The sequence below is a fragment of the Blennius ocellaris genome (assembly GCF_963422515.1).
Source record: "Blennius ocellaris genome assembly, chromosome: 7".
Lineage (NCBI taxonomy): Eukaryota > Metazoa > Chordata > Actinopteri > Blenniiformes > Blenniidae > Blennius > Blennius ocellaris.
In genome coordinates, this window is record NC_137656.1 from 24,127,717 (window position 1) to 24,145,562 (window position 17,846).

The 17,846-nt window shown below is 41.5% G+C and overlaps 1 protein-coding gene across 1 annotated transcript in view; it reads right to left on the bottom strand.

The window, feature by feature from the left end:
* The window catches only part of galnt9 (polypeptide N-acetylgalactosaminyltransferase 9), a 106,020-nt gene that overhangs the window by 73,497 nt on the left and 14,677 nt on the right, over positions 1 to 17,846 (bottom strand). The window contains exon 2 of the mRNA XM_080498914.1: positions 14,823 to 15,003. Within this exon, the coding sequence (XP_080355040.1) occupies positions 14,823 to 15,003 (181 nt within the window). The remainder of the gene's footprint in view (positions 1 to 14,822; positions 15,004 to 17,846) is intronic.

Genomic DNA, 17,846 nt, shown 5'->3' on the forward strand with positions numbered 1-17,846 from the left:
CAGTCAAGGTAAAAAAATAAATAAAAAATAGTCCGATTTCATCATTCAAACCGACAGGTTATCATTGTGTTGGTTTAACTGAGTGATGGCAATGTTGTTTGCTATTGACATAACTTTTGCAAGAAAGTGCTGATGCCTGTTTTTGTTTAATATCTTTTCATTTTTCCAACTAGTAAGATTTCGAGTTTGAAACAGAATTAACCCACCATCACGTCTGAAAGCAAAGCCCAGTTGAGACTGATGGTACTCTCATTAAGTTGACGAATATTCAGTAAAAAAAAAAAAAAAAAAGAAGTGAACATATGAAAGATGGGAACTACATGAAAAGTCTAACAGACTGATGGGGGGACAGACCAACATTGCCTTTGCGCAAAGATTGATGTAACATTGATGTACAAGCTGAAATAAAGTCTGACTTTGGTAACGGAGAGGATAAATGTCATAGCTAAATTTGTCTTCTGTTGCTAATGGTCAGTCAGAGCGGCGATATCCTGTCAGAATGGTAAATGCATCAGACTCCAGGCAGCCAAAAGCAGGACCGGTCTCACTTTCAGCCGCTGTGGATATGACTGTACTCGGAGGACACATGACTCCATTTACAGAGTAGGGCAGTATCAAGCACGCATGCTGGAAATCTCTGGATGCCTTCCTACTACAATGGAATATAAAGACAGCACTGACTGTACTGTTTTTATACAGTGCATAATTATATCCAGTATTCCATACTGGATACAACTATGTGCAAAATGTCTTTGAGCTTCCTTCCTGTCATTGTAACTTTCAGGTCTTTCGCGTTCGTTCTCATCTGCCTCCCTACCTCTCGTACATGGACTCCATGGTAACCTCCTTTGAACATCTGCGATAGGAATCCAGCTTTAAGATGCCTCTCAATATGACCCAGTTAATTAAACCAACTGTACACTTGTGCAAACAGAAACACTGCCGGTCTCTGGTGATGCCGAAGATGGAAAGACAATTCAAAGTCACGATTGGTGGTATTGACCGGGCCGAGAGTCTTAATGATTCCTATGGCAACTGTCTGTGGACTCGAGGGGGAGGAATGAGGCTCAAGCGGCTCTGCAGATGCAACCACTGTGGGAGCAGCACACACTCACACTCTGTCACATCCTGTCTTTGTGGGGTGTTTTCCCAAAGATTCATTTCACTTCCTAACTTCAACAGTCACGTCTGAATAACCTAATCGTAACCTTTTACCTAGACCCCCCCCCAAAATGCTACCAGATCCCAAATAAAAGGAATACATGACCACTCACACATGTACTTGTGACTCTCCGATCAGAGCCTTAACACAACAACTAACATTTATTAAAATCCGACCGTGACTTCCTCGTGGTTTTACAGACCCGCATGGCTGAGTCATTAAGTAGAAATAATGAAGTCACTGTAATGATTGCAGTGAATTAAATTTTTACAAGGCAGTAGTTCACTTTTTACGAGAAAAACAGACCGATATAAATAATCTACGACGAAAACTAACAATTGAGTTCCATTTAACTTCCACTTGAGTCCCTGAAAGCCTTTGCCAAACAAAGACAGACATTGATGTTGACTCCACCTGAACACAGTAGTTGTAATGAATGATCTTGTTGTCAGACGGAAGCGTGAGTCGTGTTGGTAGTGATGCCAAAGCCGCGCTACCTTGGACTTGTTCAAAGACAACACATTAGCTGCTCTTCCACTCGTGCTGTGAGCCATCTGAACTCTCCTGGTGTCCGGCGGCCCGATACCCCGGTGAACCGGGATGTCAGCTTGACTCAGCGGCAGCCGCGGGGTCAGGCTGCGGGGGGACGGCCACGCAGCAGATGGACCCCAGCATGGTGCTAAAGTTACATCCACCTCTCCGTACCCACAGGAGCCCTCCTCGTGCTCCACAGCCACGGGCCTCCGCGTGTGTGTGTGTGTGTGTGTGTGTGTGTCTCTCCTTGCTTTACTCTTTTTATTGGATGTGAAAGCTGCATGCTACTGAGGTCTCGCCCATAACAGAAACCCACATTGTGTATATCTTTAAAGGTTATGATGTAGATTTGGCTCTCACGCGAAGTTGGGGTTAAGGTTATAGGTTCAGGCTAAGGATTACGTAATGCCACTATGTGGGCCTCACAAATAATCCTGTACGAAAGTGAGTTTGTGTTCGAGCGTAAGTCGTTTTATCTGCTCTGAAATGTGAGAAGTAGTGGTCTCCACTAGGTTTTATATACTGATTGAGAAAAAGTGTTGCAGTGAGGGTAAATCAGGCTGAAACTAAGATGTGTAGACATTGCGTCAATAAGCTGTACTCATAAGTAATGTTGTTCATGTGTGTGTGTGTGCCTGCGTGCGTACGTGTGTGTGTGTGTGTATGTGTGCACACTGCAGGCATGTGTTATGAGAGTTTCTCACCTTTCCACAATGCACTGAAGGAGCAACTGGCAATTATGTAGAATGTCACAACAGATGGCATCTTATTTGCAAGTGAAGTTACATAGTAAATGATTGCATATGAAAATAAAGATATGAGTAGGAGGCTCTTCTGAAAGGATTACCTCTACTTTCCTTTGGGGCTCCATTATATATATTTTGCTTGCACATCTGTCTCATACGCCAAAAACCGGCGAGGACACACTGATCACATCAACTCCCACTGAAACATAATCCTTTGCCGTTTGAGATGTTGTTTTCCACCCCTCGTCTCGCAGAATTTACACTTTCATAATTCAGGATTTTTCTTATCACTGGGAAAAAGCATAGTGTCCTTGCAGTGAACTCCAACTTTACAAGCAGCTAAGTCGTCAGCTAAGGGCGATTTTGGCTGGCTCGGAGAGTAAATAAACAAAGGATGACATTGTTGATTGTGGTTTTAAATCTGTGTTCCTCTGTTGGAAAGTGAGACAGGTTCAATGTCAAATTTGTGCAACCACAGACACCGTGACACTGTTTTTTTTTAAATCGTGTCTTGTCTGACTGCTATAAGCTGCAATAAAACAGGGCGGCAAGCAAAACAATAGTATGCGGATTCTCAACAAGGTTGTTCGACAGCCATCGCCACTGGTACGCGAGTGGATGAGTATAAAGGACATTGGAAAACCTTTTAAAGCCACTGACGTGTTGAAAATGTGCGATATAAGTAAGTGAATTGAGTATGTTGCATTCAAGATGGCTTCACCCCTAACTAATATCCCCAAATAAATAACAACAATACACAAGCTGCAGCTAATCGAATGTAACACACAATAGTTGAATTTTCTCTTCTTTTTTTTTGGCCTCTTGTGAGACACAAACCCATAATCACTTTTTAGGCCAATATAGCAAAGTAAATACAAAAGACATTCATGATTGCATTCACTGCCTTTGGCTACATGAAAATTCCCCTTAACTGTAATCAAATTACATCTTATGAGATTGGAAAATTGTACTTCATTAAAATGTGATGTCTTTATTAGCTTAGCTCTCTAATAAAGTGCCTTTATTGGTCTAGATTTCCACACCTTGGTTTGTTGGGGGGTTTTTTTGTCCGTGAGCTAAAATAAAAGTCTTTGACAGCAGAGCATGCGGAGGAATGCAAATGCTCCTTCCTGGCTGGCATTTTGCTTTTTTTGACAGGGGGAAGCTTAATTCCATGCATTGTTATCAATCACTTCCATTACCTCAGCCCACATGCATTTGACAGCAGAGCTAATAAAAGGAAAACTAAACCTCAGAGAGTGTTTATGATGGAGCATGCCGGGTACGTCTATCTATACTTTAAGCCCTGCTCTCCTGCTTTATTCGTGAGAGTAAATGCGTAAAGTGTTTTGATTGATAACCCCTCCACTGTATCATTGCAGTCCTTCCCTGTGCATTTATGCTCTCCCTCAGCAACTCCTTTGTTCCCTCTCACAGCTTTCTCTATTGCCTCTCTCAATCAACCTTGCCAGGTCTATAAATACAATGACAAATCTGGCAGCGAGTTTGAGGGGGGATATTTTTTTTTTTTTTTTTTGCTCTTCTTCGCGGAAACACAGCCATGACTTGGCAAGTGCACAGCATAAAGTAATGTATATTTCACTTCTGCTCAGTCATATACGACTGGTGGAGAGGCTGTGTTTAATATATATCAGCAGACTAATCCTCTCGCCGAGGGCTCGGCAGATTCTAGTTGAGATGTAGTGTGATGGCGGATTTCAGTGTCGAAATCGTAAAGTGATATTGTAGTTCCAATGCCCTAGTTACTGGAGCCAATTTAGGGCATCGTTCACCCTTAAATTTGTACCTGTCTGGAGTCACGGGGAAGCCTTGTAAAGTCCTAACAGGATGAGCGATCGACTCATCTGTTAGTAATGGGGCCGAGCTCACTGGCCAGCTCTCATAATTTGACCCGGAACAGGCTTTGACAGAAACAGAGCGCCAGATTAAGATGTATTCCTATCACACCTCCCCCTTTCTCCTCCTCCGGCAGCCCGCAGCCACGGCCACTCTGTCTGACTTTCTCCCCGCCGGCCGCTTATTTGCTGTGAAATTTCGCATTAACCTCCCATCACCTGCACCACGCCGGCAACACCAAAGCAACTTTGCGATCTGCTCGCGAGCCTCACTGAGAGATAATCGTTTGCCTTGTCATTTCTCTACCACCCCCTTTGCCCAACGCCCACCCTCGTTCAGAAGATAAACTCCGGCACTGAAAAGAGCAACAATTTGCAGCAGGAGCTCCTGCACCGCAGAGACCTTATGATCCCATTCTGCAGTATCAGACGCTTAGGAAATGAGGTAAGCCTGTTTCCTCAGCCTCCCCCTCTGGTTATTACCCTCCCACAAGCTGACAAACGCAAGATGAGGGTCCACGGGGAAGCGGAGCATGTGCTGGGCTTCAGTGTAGTTCTGGGTTTCAACAGCTATTTTGACAAAACAGAAATCAAATCCTTAGAAAAACGACGACGGAGATGGAGGTTAGATTAGGAGTAATTGAATAAGAATCCTCTTGGAGGAGGATAACCGAAGGGTGAAAAGCAGGTTTGTTGCCTTCAAAATGCATTTTTCCATTTATGAGTGACACGGAGCTACACTGAGATTCCTCCTGTTTGTTTCGTGGGCATTGGTAATCTCCCCAGCATGTCTGCCTTTATTGTTTTTCCCACCACAGCCCGATGAGTTGTTATTGTGCCTAAGCCTCCCAAGGACAGTGAATGGCGAGCACACAGTCCACCATAATGTGGAGCCCACTTAAGTCCCCAGGTATCTGTGCTAAGAATGTGACTTAGAGAAGTGAAGGGCAGAAAAGGGAATAATACAGGCAAGGAGACACTGAAAGGGGATCACAGTTATTTTGTTTTTTGTAAATGGCAGTAATTACCATGAATTGGTTTTGCTGCAGATGAGCTGCTTTTGCAAAGAAAAAAAGGTGTGAGGAGGTGTGGGTTTTCTGGTCGAGGCGACGGACTTTGCTTCCCTGTAGTCATCAAAGTCCTCTCAGCTCAATGACTCCCGTTCAATTAAAAGCCCATTAAACAGCTCGAATCCTTCATTTAACCTCACTTCTGCTTTGCTGCAGTCACCTTTTGCCCGCAGGACATAATTAAAGAAACTGAATTAGGAAGCAGATCTATGTAACCATCTCTCACGCCACACAAGGCTGAACTCTGCCGGAGACTTAAGGCGACAGAAATTGAGCAATTCTCTACACTCACCTTACGACTCCTCTTTTTTTATAATGAAGTTAATCTATAACTCAAATGTAGGTGAGATGTGTCAGTCATATAGCCCGGGGTTGGCATTACACTGATTTGTAAGATTGGAAGATACTGGAAATCCACTAAAATGCTGTGAAATGTGTGCAACCGAGGTAGGCGGTATTGCCAACTGTACTTCAAATGTGGTTTTGAATTTAAAACAAAAAATTTGCATGAATCTGAATTTTTACAAGGCCGTGTGTCTTATTAAAACATAAAAAAATGACAACATTGGTAGTTGAAATATTTCAAACTGAAATGAGTTTGACAACCCATATGCTTGCACCAACAATGAGCTAATATTTAATTGGGTATCGGTCCCATTTAAATCTTTTGATTTTGACAACAGTGTTTCCTAAATAGACACCTATAATCTTTAAGCAAAGGATTCAAATTTGATGACAAATGAATACAAAAGCTCACAGAATACAATTTTCATTCAACAAGACCAGACGCTTTGTTTTAATGGGGGAAAAAAACCCATTAGAGAATCATTGGCCGTCATCAAAATAACTATCAAGCATAGTTTTTGGCATCGTCCTAATGTCTCTTCTTTCACCTGTTGGCTGACGGCGGCAGAAACTCTTTGATCGCACTGCAGTCAAACACTTGGAAGATTACGGCTCTCATAAAGGTTAGTGTTTGGATATAAGTAAAATGATCAATCTTTTTTGGGGGGCTAATTCTTTTGTGCAGCCTCAACTTAAATGTACTTTACCTTCTCTGTAAAATGCATTGTAATCTTTCAATGTTATCCCTCCCTTTACCTTGTCTTTATGATGTGTTGGATGTACTTTTCTTTATGGGTCTCTCTCTTTTTTTTTTTTTTTCTAAATTCAATTTCACCGGGAAGTTCCTCGAGATAAAATTTCCTTTTCAAGTGAGCTGATAAAGAGACACACTGGTACAATACAAAAGAGCGAGCAGAAATGTAAAAAACAAACAAATACGCTGTTTTATTAAACCTTTTGATCAAGGAGTTTCGAGTTTGGGCAAGTTTGATCGTTCAAGGACGATGGAAACAAAAACAAGTGCATGGGAGATTTGGGGGACTCTGAAGAGAAGGGGATGAGTGGGAGTTGTACTCGCTCCTGACTGGAAGCGCGACGCGGCACAGATAATGGGGTACTTTGCCCGGTGCGGCCTTGTAAATAAATGCCAGCCAATTCGGTGGTTTCCTGATCCTTAGTGAAGGCCGCACGAGCAGAGCATAAAGATCACAGCGGGGGGTCCCGAAGGCAGAATTAGTAAAACTGTGAAGAGCTAATGAAGCGGCGTCCATGTAAATTATGTCCCCATAATCCAGCACATTCAGAAAAGCTGTTTTTTTTTTCTTCTCTCAACAGTATTTGTTTCCTTTGAAAATAAACCAGCTCAGCTTCGAGCTTTCAGCTTTCTTAACATAAGTTCAATCTCGGAGGCAGAAAAAAAACCTATAATCAATGCAGATGCTCAAATATTTGTAAGAGGACACATTTTGAACGTGCTCTCCTTTTCAGGGCATAATGTTGTCAGTCCATTTGTTGCGAGAACGAGTGTGGAAAAGTCTCTATAACAGGGCATACAGCATAAATTTGTTTTCTCAGCTTAATCATCGAACTCAACATTTTGTATATTTCGCAAACGAATCCCCAAAATGTTAATGTTCAACAGGAAAGCTGCCAAAATGGAGTGTTTGAGAACTCCATTACTAATCATCATAAAATAATTTCAAACTATCGACAGAAACACACTAGTTTGTCATCTATAAACAAACTGATGCTCATTCTCAAAGAGCTGTCCTTTTGTTGACTTCCCACAGAAATACGTCCCAGGAGGGTTGTGGATTATCTGTGAAAGTCTTTGCCTTCATCTCTTTTGCTTTTTACATTTTTGTACTTTTCAGTCATGAAGTCGAAGCCTTCTTCCACGTAGCCCCACTTGATCATATGATAAGAGCATTGAAGATATCATCATTTTCCTCAGTAAATACATTTTGGAAAGTTGTCATTCATATGGAATTTTCACCATATTGATTCGATTTGCACATGAAAACAAACCACACCACAGATTATGTGTAATGTCTGACATGATAGGGGAAAAAACTATTGAAAAACAACAGGCTGAAAGCCAAGATAGTTACTAAAATATATCAGTACTTAAAAAGGAACTTGTGTAAACAGGCGGCTCATTTTGAAGTTGTCACAGAAGAAACACGATGGGTTGGAGCAAACAGCTCTCTCAAGACCTTTACAACTTGATTGATGCAAAACATCCTGATGGTATCGACTCCAGGAGGATTTCTGGACTTCTAAATGTTACATTGAGAAATGTTGCGGCCACAGTCAGAAAGCGAAAAGACCACAGTTTTTTTTATAAACTGCCTCAAGTTATGTGATACGGTGACAAGAGGAGAGCTTCAAAAAGACCTGGAATCAATCGATACTATAGTTTCTAGGAAAACAATAAATAATGACCCAGCTCATCCACTTCTGCAGCAAAACATCTGGGCACACCTGCATAATATTAAATAATGCAGTCTGGTGAAATGAGACCAGAATTAAACTCTGCAGTTTAGAAGTTTGAATGTCATGGTGTGGACCTGTTTTCAACATAAGGCCTTATCAAGTCTGGTATTATTGGAGGAAGAATGAATGGAAAAATATGTATTGAGACATTCCTGATGAAAAAATTATCTGTTGTCATCAGAACGATGATGGTGAAATGAAGCTGGGCGTTTCAGCAGGACAATTACCGCAGCTGAGGAAACTCTCAGTTGGTTTCAGACAAAAAACTAAACCTGCTACAATGGTCATGACTTGAATCCAACTGAAAATCTATGGAGAGAACAAGAGATCACAGTTTAAGGAAGCGGTCTTCCAAGCCTTTGATTTGTAGACTGTGTGGAAGAACAAGCCAAGTTGACACCTGAGCAATGCAAACAACTAGTTTCTCCATAAGCAGGAGTCTGGAAACTGTCATTATCAATTATGGTTTTGCACGGAGCAACACAGAAATGTATTCAATACTTAATTAATAAAGAATACATGGTTCACACTGAAAGTATGACTCATCTACAATCATCTCAGCTTTTTATCCAAGCTATGATAATTAAGTGTGAAAAACACTCAAATGTTAACTCTGAAGGTTAATTCAGCCATCAAACCTCGTCTCGCCTCACCCAGATTATAAAAAGGAAGCCACTTTTGGCTGCCTGTTGACTCATGAGCTGCTCTGTCGGCTGCTTTAACCAGGTGGCAGGATGAAACGCTCAGACAAATTCAGCTGAAGAATGAAGACTGACTTCAAACCAAAAGCACACACACACTCGCGTTTTGTATTTTTCTTCATCATATGAGAGAATCTTTCAAAAGAAGCGCTTGTACAGTGCCACTTGCAAGTCAGGCCGTTTTAAACAAAATTGCATCAATGCCATGTGGATTTACAAAAAAACAACATATGACAAGCATTTAAAAATCCAGAAGGATGCCATTTAGGCCCCGCGTTTACACGGCAGTTACGAGTCTATCCGCAAAACTTTCTTCACTGTTGGGGGGTTCGTTTAAACGGCACCCGCGTGCAGATGCACTGTATCTGCAAAGTTTTTAATCCGGCTCCCAAGGTGGAAAGTTTCTTTCACGGCTGCTCATCCCTACTGCACAGACTGCTGGAGGCTATTTAGCCTGTTACTGCGCATGCGCAACTCTCTCCCTCCCTTCTCCTTCCATCCCTTGTAAACAAACATGGCAACCCGCAGTGGTATGACTCACGGTCAGTATTCTAGTTTTATTGTCCATATCAGTTGTTTTATCACCCCTGATAGCATCCGATGCGTTATCAGTCCATGCAGATGTCGAGTGCTGTCAATTTTCTTCACGTTTATAGCGTATTCTTCTCTGCACACGTTGTAGTGTGAACAGGGCCTATGAAGAATAGAGTCTGCAAATTGTCTTTAATCGCCTATCGAGCCTGTTACTGCGCATGCGCATCTCTCCACCTCCCGCCTGCTCATCCAGTTGTAAACAAACACGGCGGCCCAGTAGTAGTATGACTCTCGGTCTGTATTCTTGTTTTATTGTCCATATCAGTAGTTTTATAGTTGAGACTCACCTCTGATAGCATCTGATGCGTCATCAGTCCATGCAGATGTCAAGTGCTCTCCATTTTCTTCACGTTTGTAGCGTATTGTTCTTTGCACCACGTCTGTGTAGTTTCATTACAAAATCAAACCACAGCGCCATCCTGTGGCCTGGCAGACTAACTACATCGTTGTCTCTGTCCGCTGCTGCAGTGTAAACACACTCCTTTTTTTTTTTTTTAAACAGATTAAGTGTTGTCACGTGAAACATTGTTGTGTGAAAGGGCCTTGTAAAGAAGAAAAATCTGCCTCCATGAGTAGTTTGCATGAGGCACAGTGAATTATTTCACACTTGCAGCTCAGCTTGTTTATTCCTGACTCAAAACAACACTTTGTTGTCCTTCAGTTGTGATCATGTTTCTGTTCACACGTTTTAATCTTCATCAGCAATTTACAATTTGTAGAAATGCATGTTGTTATGTATAAAAATTCCCTTCCTATGAACCGCTTACATTCAGTAGGACTGTTATCCTGAATAGCCTGGGGGTTGAAAGAAAGGTCAGGGTGGGGTGGATGGATTGGTCAAGTAGTGGACTATAATGACATTAACAGGATCCAGATTATTAAAACCTCTTAATTATTATCATGAATGAATGATCATTGCTCAAATGTGTCTTCACAATTTATATTCACAGATGTGAGATCTTGATCTTGTTTGGAAAGATAAAACTCCTTCTTTCCGGTTTGGTTAAATGCTTAAGTTGCTGTTCAGACAGCGTGACTTGTTAACGCAGTCATGTGGAGTCACCATTTGAAAGATTTTGCTTACTCTCGTGTTGAATTGCCACGGCAAATCGAAATATCGTCACTAAGTGCAAATCATGCCAGATTTCACAGCTTAATGTGTTAATTCATCTCCTCTGGTTTCACTCAGAGCTTAAAACCTCAAGAACTGACAGATTGTGAGTGAGAATTATTAAACTGCACCTCAGACTCTCTGTTAGGAATAGCAACGCCAAAGAATAAATTGGACAGAATTCAGGTGTTTTGTATAACATTATCGAAACAGGATTGCAAGACATTTCCCTCGGATGGATGTCAATAAAGTGCTGAAAGTATTTTGAACTATTTTGATTGAAATGAAGAAAGGAACTACATGGGGGCAGTGATGCCCTGAAGAAGAGAGAAATTGCAAGGAAAAACTACATATCTTGCAAAATATGGTAATTTAATGTCATGTGTTGGATTTTGTCATGTCATGTCATGTCATGTTATGTGGCATCCAGTTAATGTCTGTTCATGCCATGTGTTATATAATCATGTCATGCGGCATCTTGTTGTGTCATTATAGCATATGATCATGTCGTGTGTGTCGTCTGGTCATGTCATGCGGTATGTCGTTACAACCTGTCATGTGATGTTATGCGAGTTCGTTTCATTGTCACGTGTCCTCTTGTCATGTCACATAGCATCTCATCATGTTGTATCATATCTCATCATGCCATGTGTCACTTGTTTCTGTCATGTCATAACCAGTCAGGTATTATTTGGACTTTGTACTTTCATGTTGGTCCATGTCATATTACATTTGATTATGTGATCTCATCATTCTGTGTCTGCTTCATCATGTCATGTCTGGTCATGTCAGCTTGCACGATGCCAGGTTTTATCAAGACTGCATGTCTTAAAACATCCAAACCTCTGAAACTGAGTGGAAATTATAAACCTAGATGGGACTGAAAGCATCCTCAGTATCACAACAAAGGCGGTAGTTACCTCATTGTGTTGGTTGTAAACATATTAGTGTGGTGGGTTTTTTTTCTCTGAACATTTGGGATTATTAGGAGCAATGCTTTCATGTTTCTCTTGTTCTTCAAAGTGCTGTTTCAGTGACATAAACATGAAAAAAAAAGTTCCCTCTTCCCCTGTATTGATTTCCACTGAGCTTTACCAGAAATGTGTTCAGTCCTTATCTTATAGTACGTATTGAATAGCTGTCACAGACTGAGGATTTATCTTGTATTTTGCGAATGCCGCGGGAATAGATATAAGTTTACATGGAAAAATATATAAATATCCTTTCCGTATCTCAAAAATAGAAAAATTATGAATTATTGTCCAGATCCATAGGATCAAGAATGAGTTGATGTTTTGTAGAAATACAAAGTGAATGAAGACAAGCCAAGTCAGGATGCATGAAAAACCCATCAGATCTGCAGAAAACCATTTTAAAGAACATTGTCTTCCTTTTTTTTAATCAAGTGCTCCTTTTGTTGAATTAGTTGATTAAAAAAACGAAATGTCCTGAAACCCTCCCATTTCAAAAACACTCGTAGCTGACTTATTAATTACCAAGCTCCATTTTACTCTCCCTCCGCCTCCCCATTTCCACTCTCATCTCTCTCTCTCTCCTTTTTCTTTCTGGTCATGAAGAAAAGCTGGGAACAAAGCGGCATGGATAAAATGAATTGTTATCCCTGCGAAAGCCCCCCAGAAACCTCTTTCGGCCGTCAGATTTCTTCTTCGTGGCTCTGTCTGTCCTCATTGTTCTCTGACACTGTGTGATATAAATGCCAGTGGCAGCCCTGATTTCCCCTCCACCACCCAACCCGTCTCCTGCAGCTCTCTTTGTGCCACAATTGTAAGTTGAGTTTCTAAATATACAATTTAGTACAAAAAGAATCATTAAGCATGCTTGCTGGGCATCCACTGGGTGTCTTTCAGTAAAAAAAAAAAAATGAAGAAATAGACTTATTCCAGATTCCTTTTATTGTACCATTGAAGCAGTTCAAATATCGTCATCATCTTGTCCGTGTCCTTTCATGCTTGGATTAAGCGTGTCTGAAGCAATTGGCTTTTGTGCAACTCCCAATGGAAGAAGCCTCGAGATACCTTGTGGCCAAACTGCCTCGACTGTGCTAACAGAGGGAGAGGAGGAAGGATTAAGTGGGGTTAGACAATAAGACAAATGAGAAAGATGAGAAATGCCAAACGTCAGGAGAGGAGTGAGAATCTCTGGGGACCATTATAGCATTTAAGTCGCATGCCAAACGGAGACAAGTGAAAGCGTCAGCAGACGTCAGTCTTTGTTACATCTGCTAACTTGTCAGGTCCGTTCAGAGGATTGCTGTGAGGACATCGTCAAATTCTTAACATTTCTCTACTCCCTCGGATTTAATTCACTTTGACAAGTCATGGCCGTGTCAGTGTGATTCAGATGGAGTTAATTCAAAATGTAATCATATAAAACAACAGGGGAAGAAATATAGGCTGGAAAGCCACATTGAAAAATAGAAAGAAAGAAAAAAAACATCTACAGAGCGAGACTGTCCCTAATCATTTATGAATATCAGGAAATTATTTCTTAAATCATATGGAACGACTGCAAATCAGGGTCACGCAGTGGCGTGAGCCATCAAATACATATAAAAAGGTTTTTTTCTGGCTAAAGTCCAGGCATGAGGGACATTCTATGTGGAGCATGCATTTTCTCCCTGTGGATTTATCTGGCGACTTCAGTTTCTTTCCCACAGTCCAAAAAACATGCTTTCCATGTTTCATTTAGTTTAAAATTCGCTGATATGCAGTAATCTTTCCTGTGATCTAGAGTACTGCAAATGACTGAATAAATCGGTTTTATGTTGTGAAGAGAAGTTGTACTAGTATATGAAAAAATCCACAGAGAACACAGTCACTATTAGCAAAAAAGGGCAAACATAAAGTGCAGATATGGATTATTCCTCTTCTAATAATGTTGTGTAAAGCCATATAAACCTCAACTGAGCCCAGATAATTATTGTAGTATTTCTTTTCACGGTCAGCTGAGACCAACCAGTGGCCAAAGCACGGTAGCAACACCGCTGGCTCACTCTCTTCATCATCACTCCACTCCCTGCTGGATGAAGACAACCCTTTGGGATGTTTTCCTGATGAGGAAGAGTAGAGGAGCAACAGTTTCGGGGGAAAGTGGACACATTAGAATATCTTACACATCAGCACAATTTGTGACCCTCTATAGGAACCGCCGACGCCCTATTGAACATCAAAGGTGTCACAAACAATCATCATCCAGTGATAACCCTGAAACTGTACCTGCTGGTAATGATAATGGAAATCACTGTGAAGCGCTACACATGACAGAAATGTATACTTATTCCAATTATTTTTCATCACAGAACAAATGCAGCCACACTACCGGAGCCCACGGCCCTGTGAGTCATGAAATGTAAATTTGAAGCGAGTTTACTACACGCCACGCGCCGATGGGACACCGAGCGCCAGCCAGTGCAAAATTAATGTCATAAACCTCCACATGTGGAAGAATTTCACCCACTGGCAGCCATTAATTTTACAAGGGTGACATTAGCATTCCTTTTTCCCCTCAATATGGGAACCAGTATGAGGCGGCTTCTGATCCATGTGACATTCCATACAGTTCACATGCCAGTCGCATATGTGAGTCAGAATTCCTGTTGATATGCAGCAACTTGAATTAGAATTCAAATGAAAAGCGCATCTGTGCCACTTCCATCCCAAAAGACCAATCCATACGTAGACCTTACACTGACAAGCAGAGCAACGACTTTCACATTTTTCTGGCTTAACTAACGACATTAAAAGCTACGCTGTGCCATGCACTTTTGCCCTGAGCTGCACTCACAAGCTTTTTTTTTAAATGCCAGCCATCTTAAACAGCACAATATAGCCAACCAGGTCAATAGTTTTGACACACTGTGCACTTAACTCTGCTTCTGTCTGGGAACAATGCATGTCCCGAGGATTCACCGAGAGGAAAAGGGGGGGGGGGGGGGGGGGGGGGGGGGGGGGTGTACAGTACGCTTGATGAAGCAGACAAAAGAAAAAAAAGCTGCAGTACATTGTGTGCCTTCAAAAAAATAGAACCCATCAACCACAACAGGGATTAAACTGGCAAACCTTTAAGTTACAAGTCTTCCCAACAATACAGAAAGAAATGACAGTGGGGGGGGGGAACAGGAGTAGAGTTGTAGCTGCAGTGAGAAAGCACCTGACAGGAATGGAAAAGAACCAGGATGCGGACATACTTTTTGGGCCTGTAGTCAGGGATGGTCCTGTCCAGGGAGATGCGGTCACTGAGCTGAGCGTTGTAGCCGTACTCTTCATACTTCCCCTCGGCATCGCGGCTGTCCTCTCCCAGAGTGGCAGCAGCTCCCCCCTGGCCGAGGCCCCCGGGTCCCTCCACCAGCCCCATGGGCTTCGCCAAGCCTGCCGAGAGAAGGAGACACAGGGAAGATGATTATATAGATGTAAACGGAGACACACACACACACACACACACACACACACACACACACACACACACACACACACACACACACACACACACACACACAGACAGAGGTGAGAAGCGGGGCCATGCGGAGGTGCTTCTGATTGACATTCCCTGGCAGTGTGATAAGACCGGTGTACGGCAGCCCTGAGGCTCAACGGGTCTCATCCACAGGGCATTATTATACTGTCAGTCAATGAAAAAGCTGCAAAACACCCACACGGACACAGACGTCACAGAGATGAGCAGAGCATAGCAGAGGCCGGGAGACACAGCGGTGGAAGAGCCGACGCCACAATAGAGACCAGAGAGAAATGACAGTGCACAGCTGTAAGTCACATACAGAGACGCAGGCCTGAAACTGCCTGCAGGGGATGGAGTCTGGGAGAGGAAAACTGTGTGAAATCCACACAGTGAGGGATTGAGGTTCTAAGCATACCTGGGTTTTGAACACATTCTGCATGCGACACCATTTTATGACCACATAATGGTTATTAAGATGTTAATCACTTTCCGCTCATACATTGAGGGAAAAAAAGCTAAACGTGGTGTCTTATTGGGGGGAAAAGAGACATTAAAAAGGAAAGTATACACCTGATTTACTGTCACATAACCAAGAAACAACAACAAATGTAATTGGCAAAAGATTAGAATCGTGATGAGTGAACTTATTCAGAAGACCTGTTTTTTATGATTTGCCTTGTTTTGATTTAATGTGCAGATGCTACTGTTTTTCAGCAGCAGTCTGAGTAATTAAATTTAATTTTCCCATCAGCATTTCCACTATAAAGCAGATACAACAAAGCGAATAGAATCTAAAGACAATGAAAGCTAATTCTTCCTTTTAAAACAACCCAAAATCAGTGGTTATAATGATTGTGCTGATTCCACGCAAACTGAAAATGTCACAAGCACACAGAAGTATCGAAAGTATTGTTTATTCAGGTAGAAAAACAGACACTGGTGAAATAATGTTGAATAATACAATAAATCTTTTGAATCTTTGGATATTCACTCGATAGGAAGTTAGTTCATTGGTGTGATGTCGTGTCTATTTTGAGCCACAGTTGCAAAAGTGGTCATAATCTTTACTCAAGTAGAAGTATGCATTCTAATATGTACTTACAGTAATTAGTGCAGTTTAAAACCATTAACAAATTCACAATGCCTTTTGAACCCTTGTCTGGTGTTATTACTGGCGGGGAATTGTCATATGTCCATACTCCTACACACACACACACACACACATTAAAACCACTATTATTGTAATAATGTGTTTGTCAGTCTGGACACACCAGCTCATTCACAAGCAATGATTCAAATCACGATTCAGCTTGTGTCATAGTGTTGTCAGAAACTAAATTATTAAAATTAAGAAAAAGAAAAAATAAAAACAGTTAAAAGACCTGGTTGGACAATATGAATCCTCTTTATAAGTAAATAAAAAAAAATAATAATTTTGTTTTGGAATGGTAACAGGAAGTCAGTTATTGATTTAATCGTTACTGTCAGCTGCTTTGAATTGTTCTCATGGAGGTTAAAACGAGGTTGAGAACAAATGTGGGGAACGAAAGTGAAGCAGCCTTAAAAGTAAAGACTAACGTTCTAGTACAGATATCGGCTTGAGTACCATAACAAAGTACTTTATTACTGGGCTCCTGCGCTGACAGTCAGTCAACACTAAACCCCACTTTGGTTGATATGAGGGGATGTTTTTTTCTACTTTAATCCTGTTTGCAACAAAGAACTGGACGCCGTCTGTGCAGCATGCGGTGGCACATGTTCTGCATTAATATAATTTTTCAACATTTCCCACATTAAATCATGCTAAATTGTGCATTTCAATCTCTGCTTAGTTCCTTTTAGAGCTTTTGAGAACTTGAAGGAACCTACGATCCACATGAGTCTTCATGCAAGTCTCGGCCGGCTGCAAAATTATTGTTGACTTTTGTTTCGCACCACTGGCATTGAGGGGTTATTGGAAAATGTGGCAGCAGCTTCAAAAGCCTTTCAGTAAGCCTCTCTCAGACCTGCCCTTTTAATAGTATTAATTTGACCAAATTTGTCTGTATATTGAATCCCTCACAAATCTCTTCACAGCTTCTTTAATTTCTCCCCTCTTCTCTCAATTTCTGTGATTTTCATGCCTCTTGCAAAACATTGCATGACCCCTCGGTTTCTAATCTTCAGAAGGATCTTTCTTCTTCCCCGTATTGCACGAGAACTCTGACTCGCTTCATATGGAGCAACTTCTTTAAGTGGATTTCCCTTTAAGTTGAGATCACAAAGATGGCAAACTAATTAACTGCTCTCTCTCAGAGTGATACCACAAGTATGAAAAGATATGCAAAACAAGACAGAATCTGTATTTTGTTTTATTTTTTTTTACTGGTTTCTCCTGAGATCTTCCTGGTTTGTCTGGTAAATGAATATAAAACTGCATAATTGTTGCAATAAAATATGACAGTTTGCCAATAAATCTGTCACACTGATGAGAATTGTATGAGATCTCAGCTCGATTTGTCTCATTTGTGATGTAGCTGATGATTTAAATGCAGGATTGATTTCCTTTCCCAAGTTGCTTTGCAAATGCTCAGGAAGCATTGAAACTTCGTCAAGAAAAACTCATTTGTCTCTGGCGGCTGTAGTGGCTGGTGCAGCGGGTTGCATCCAAGGTTGACTGTTCGATCTCCCGTCTCACCAAAGTGAGATCAGGAGTTGAAGTCTCCTTGGGGAAGACAGTGAACTCCGAATTACCTCCAGTGCGTGTGTGTGTGTG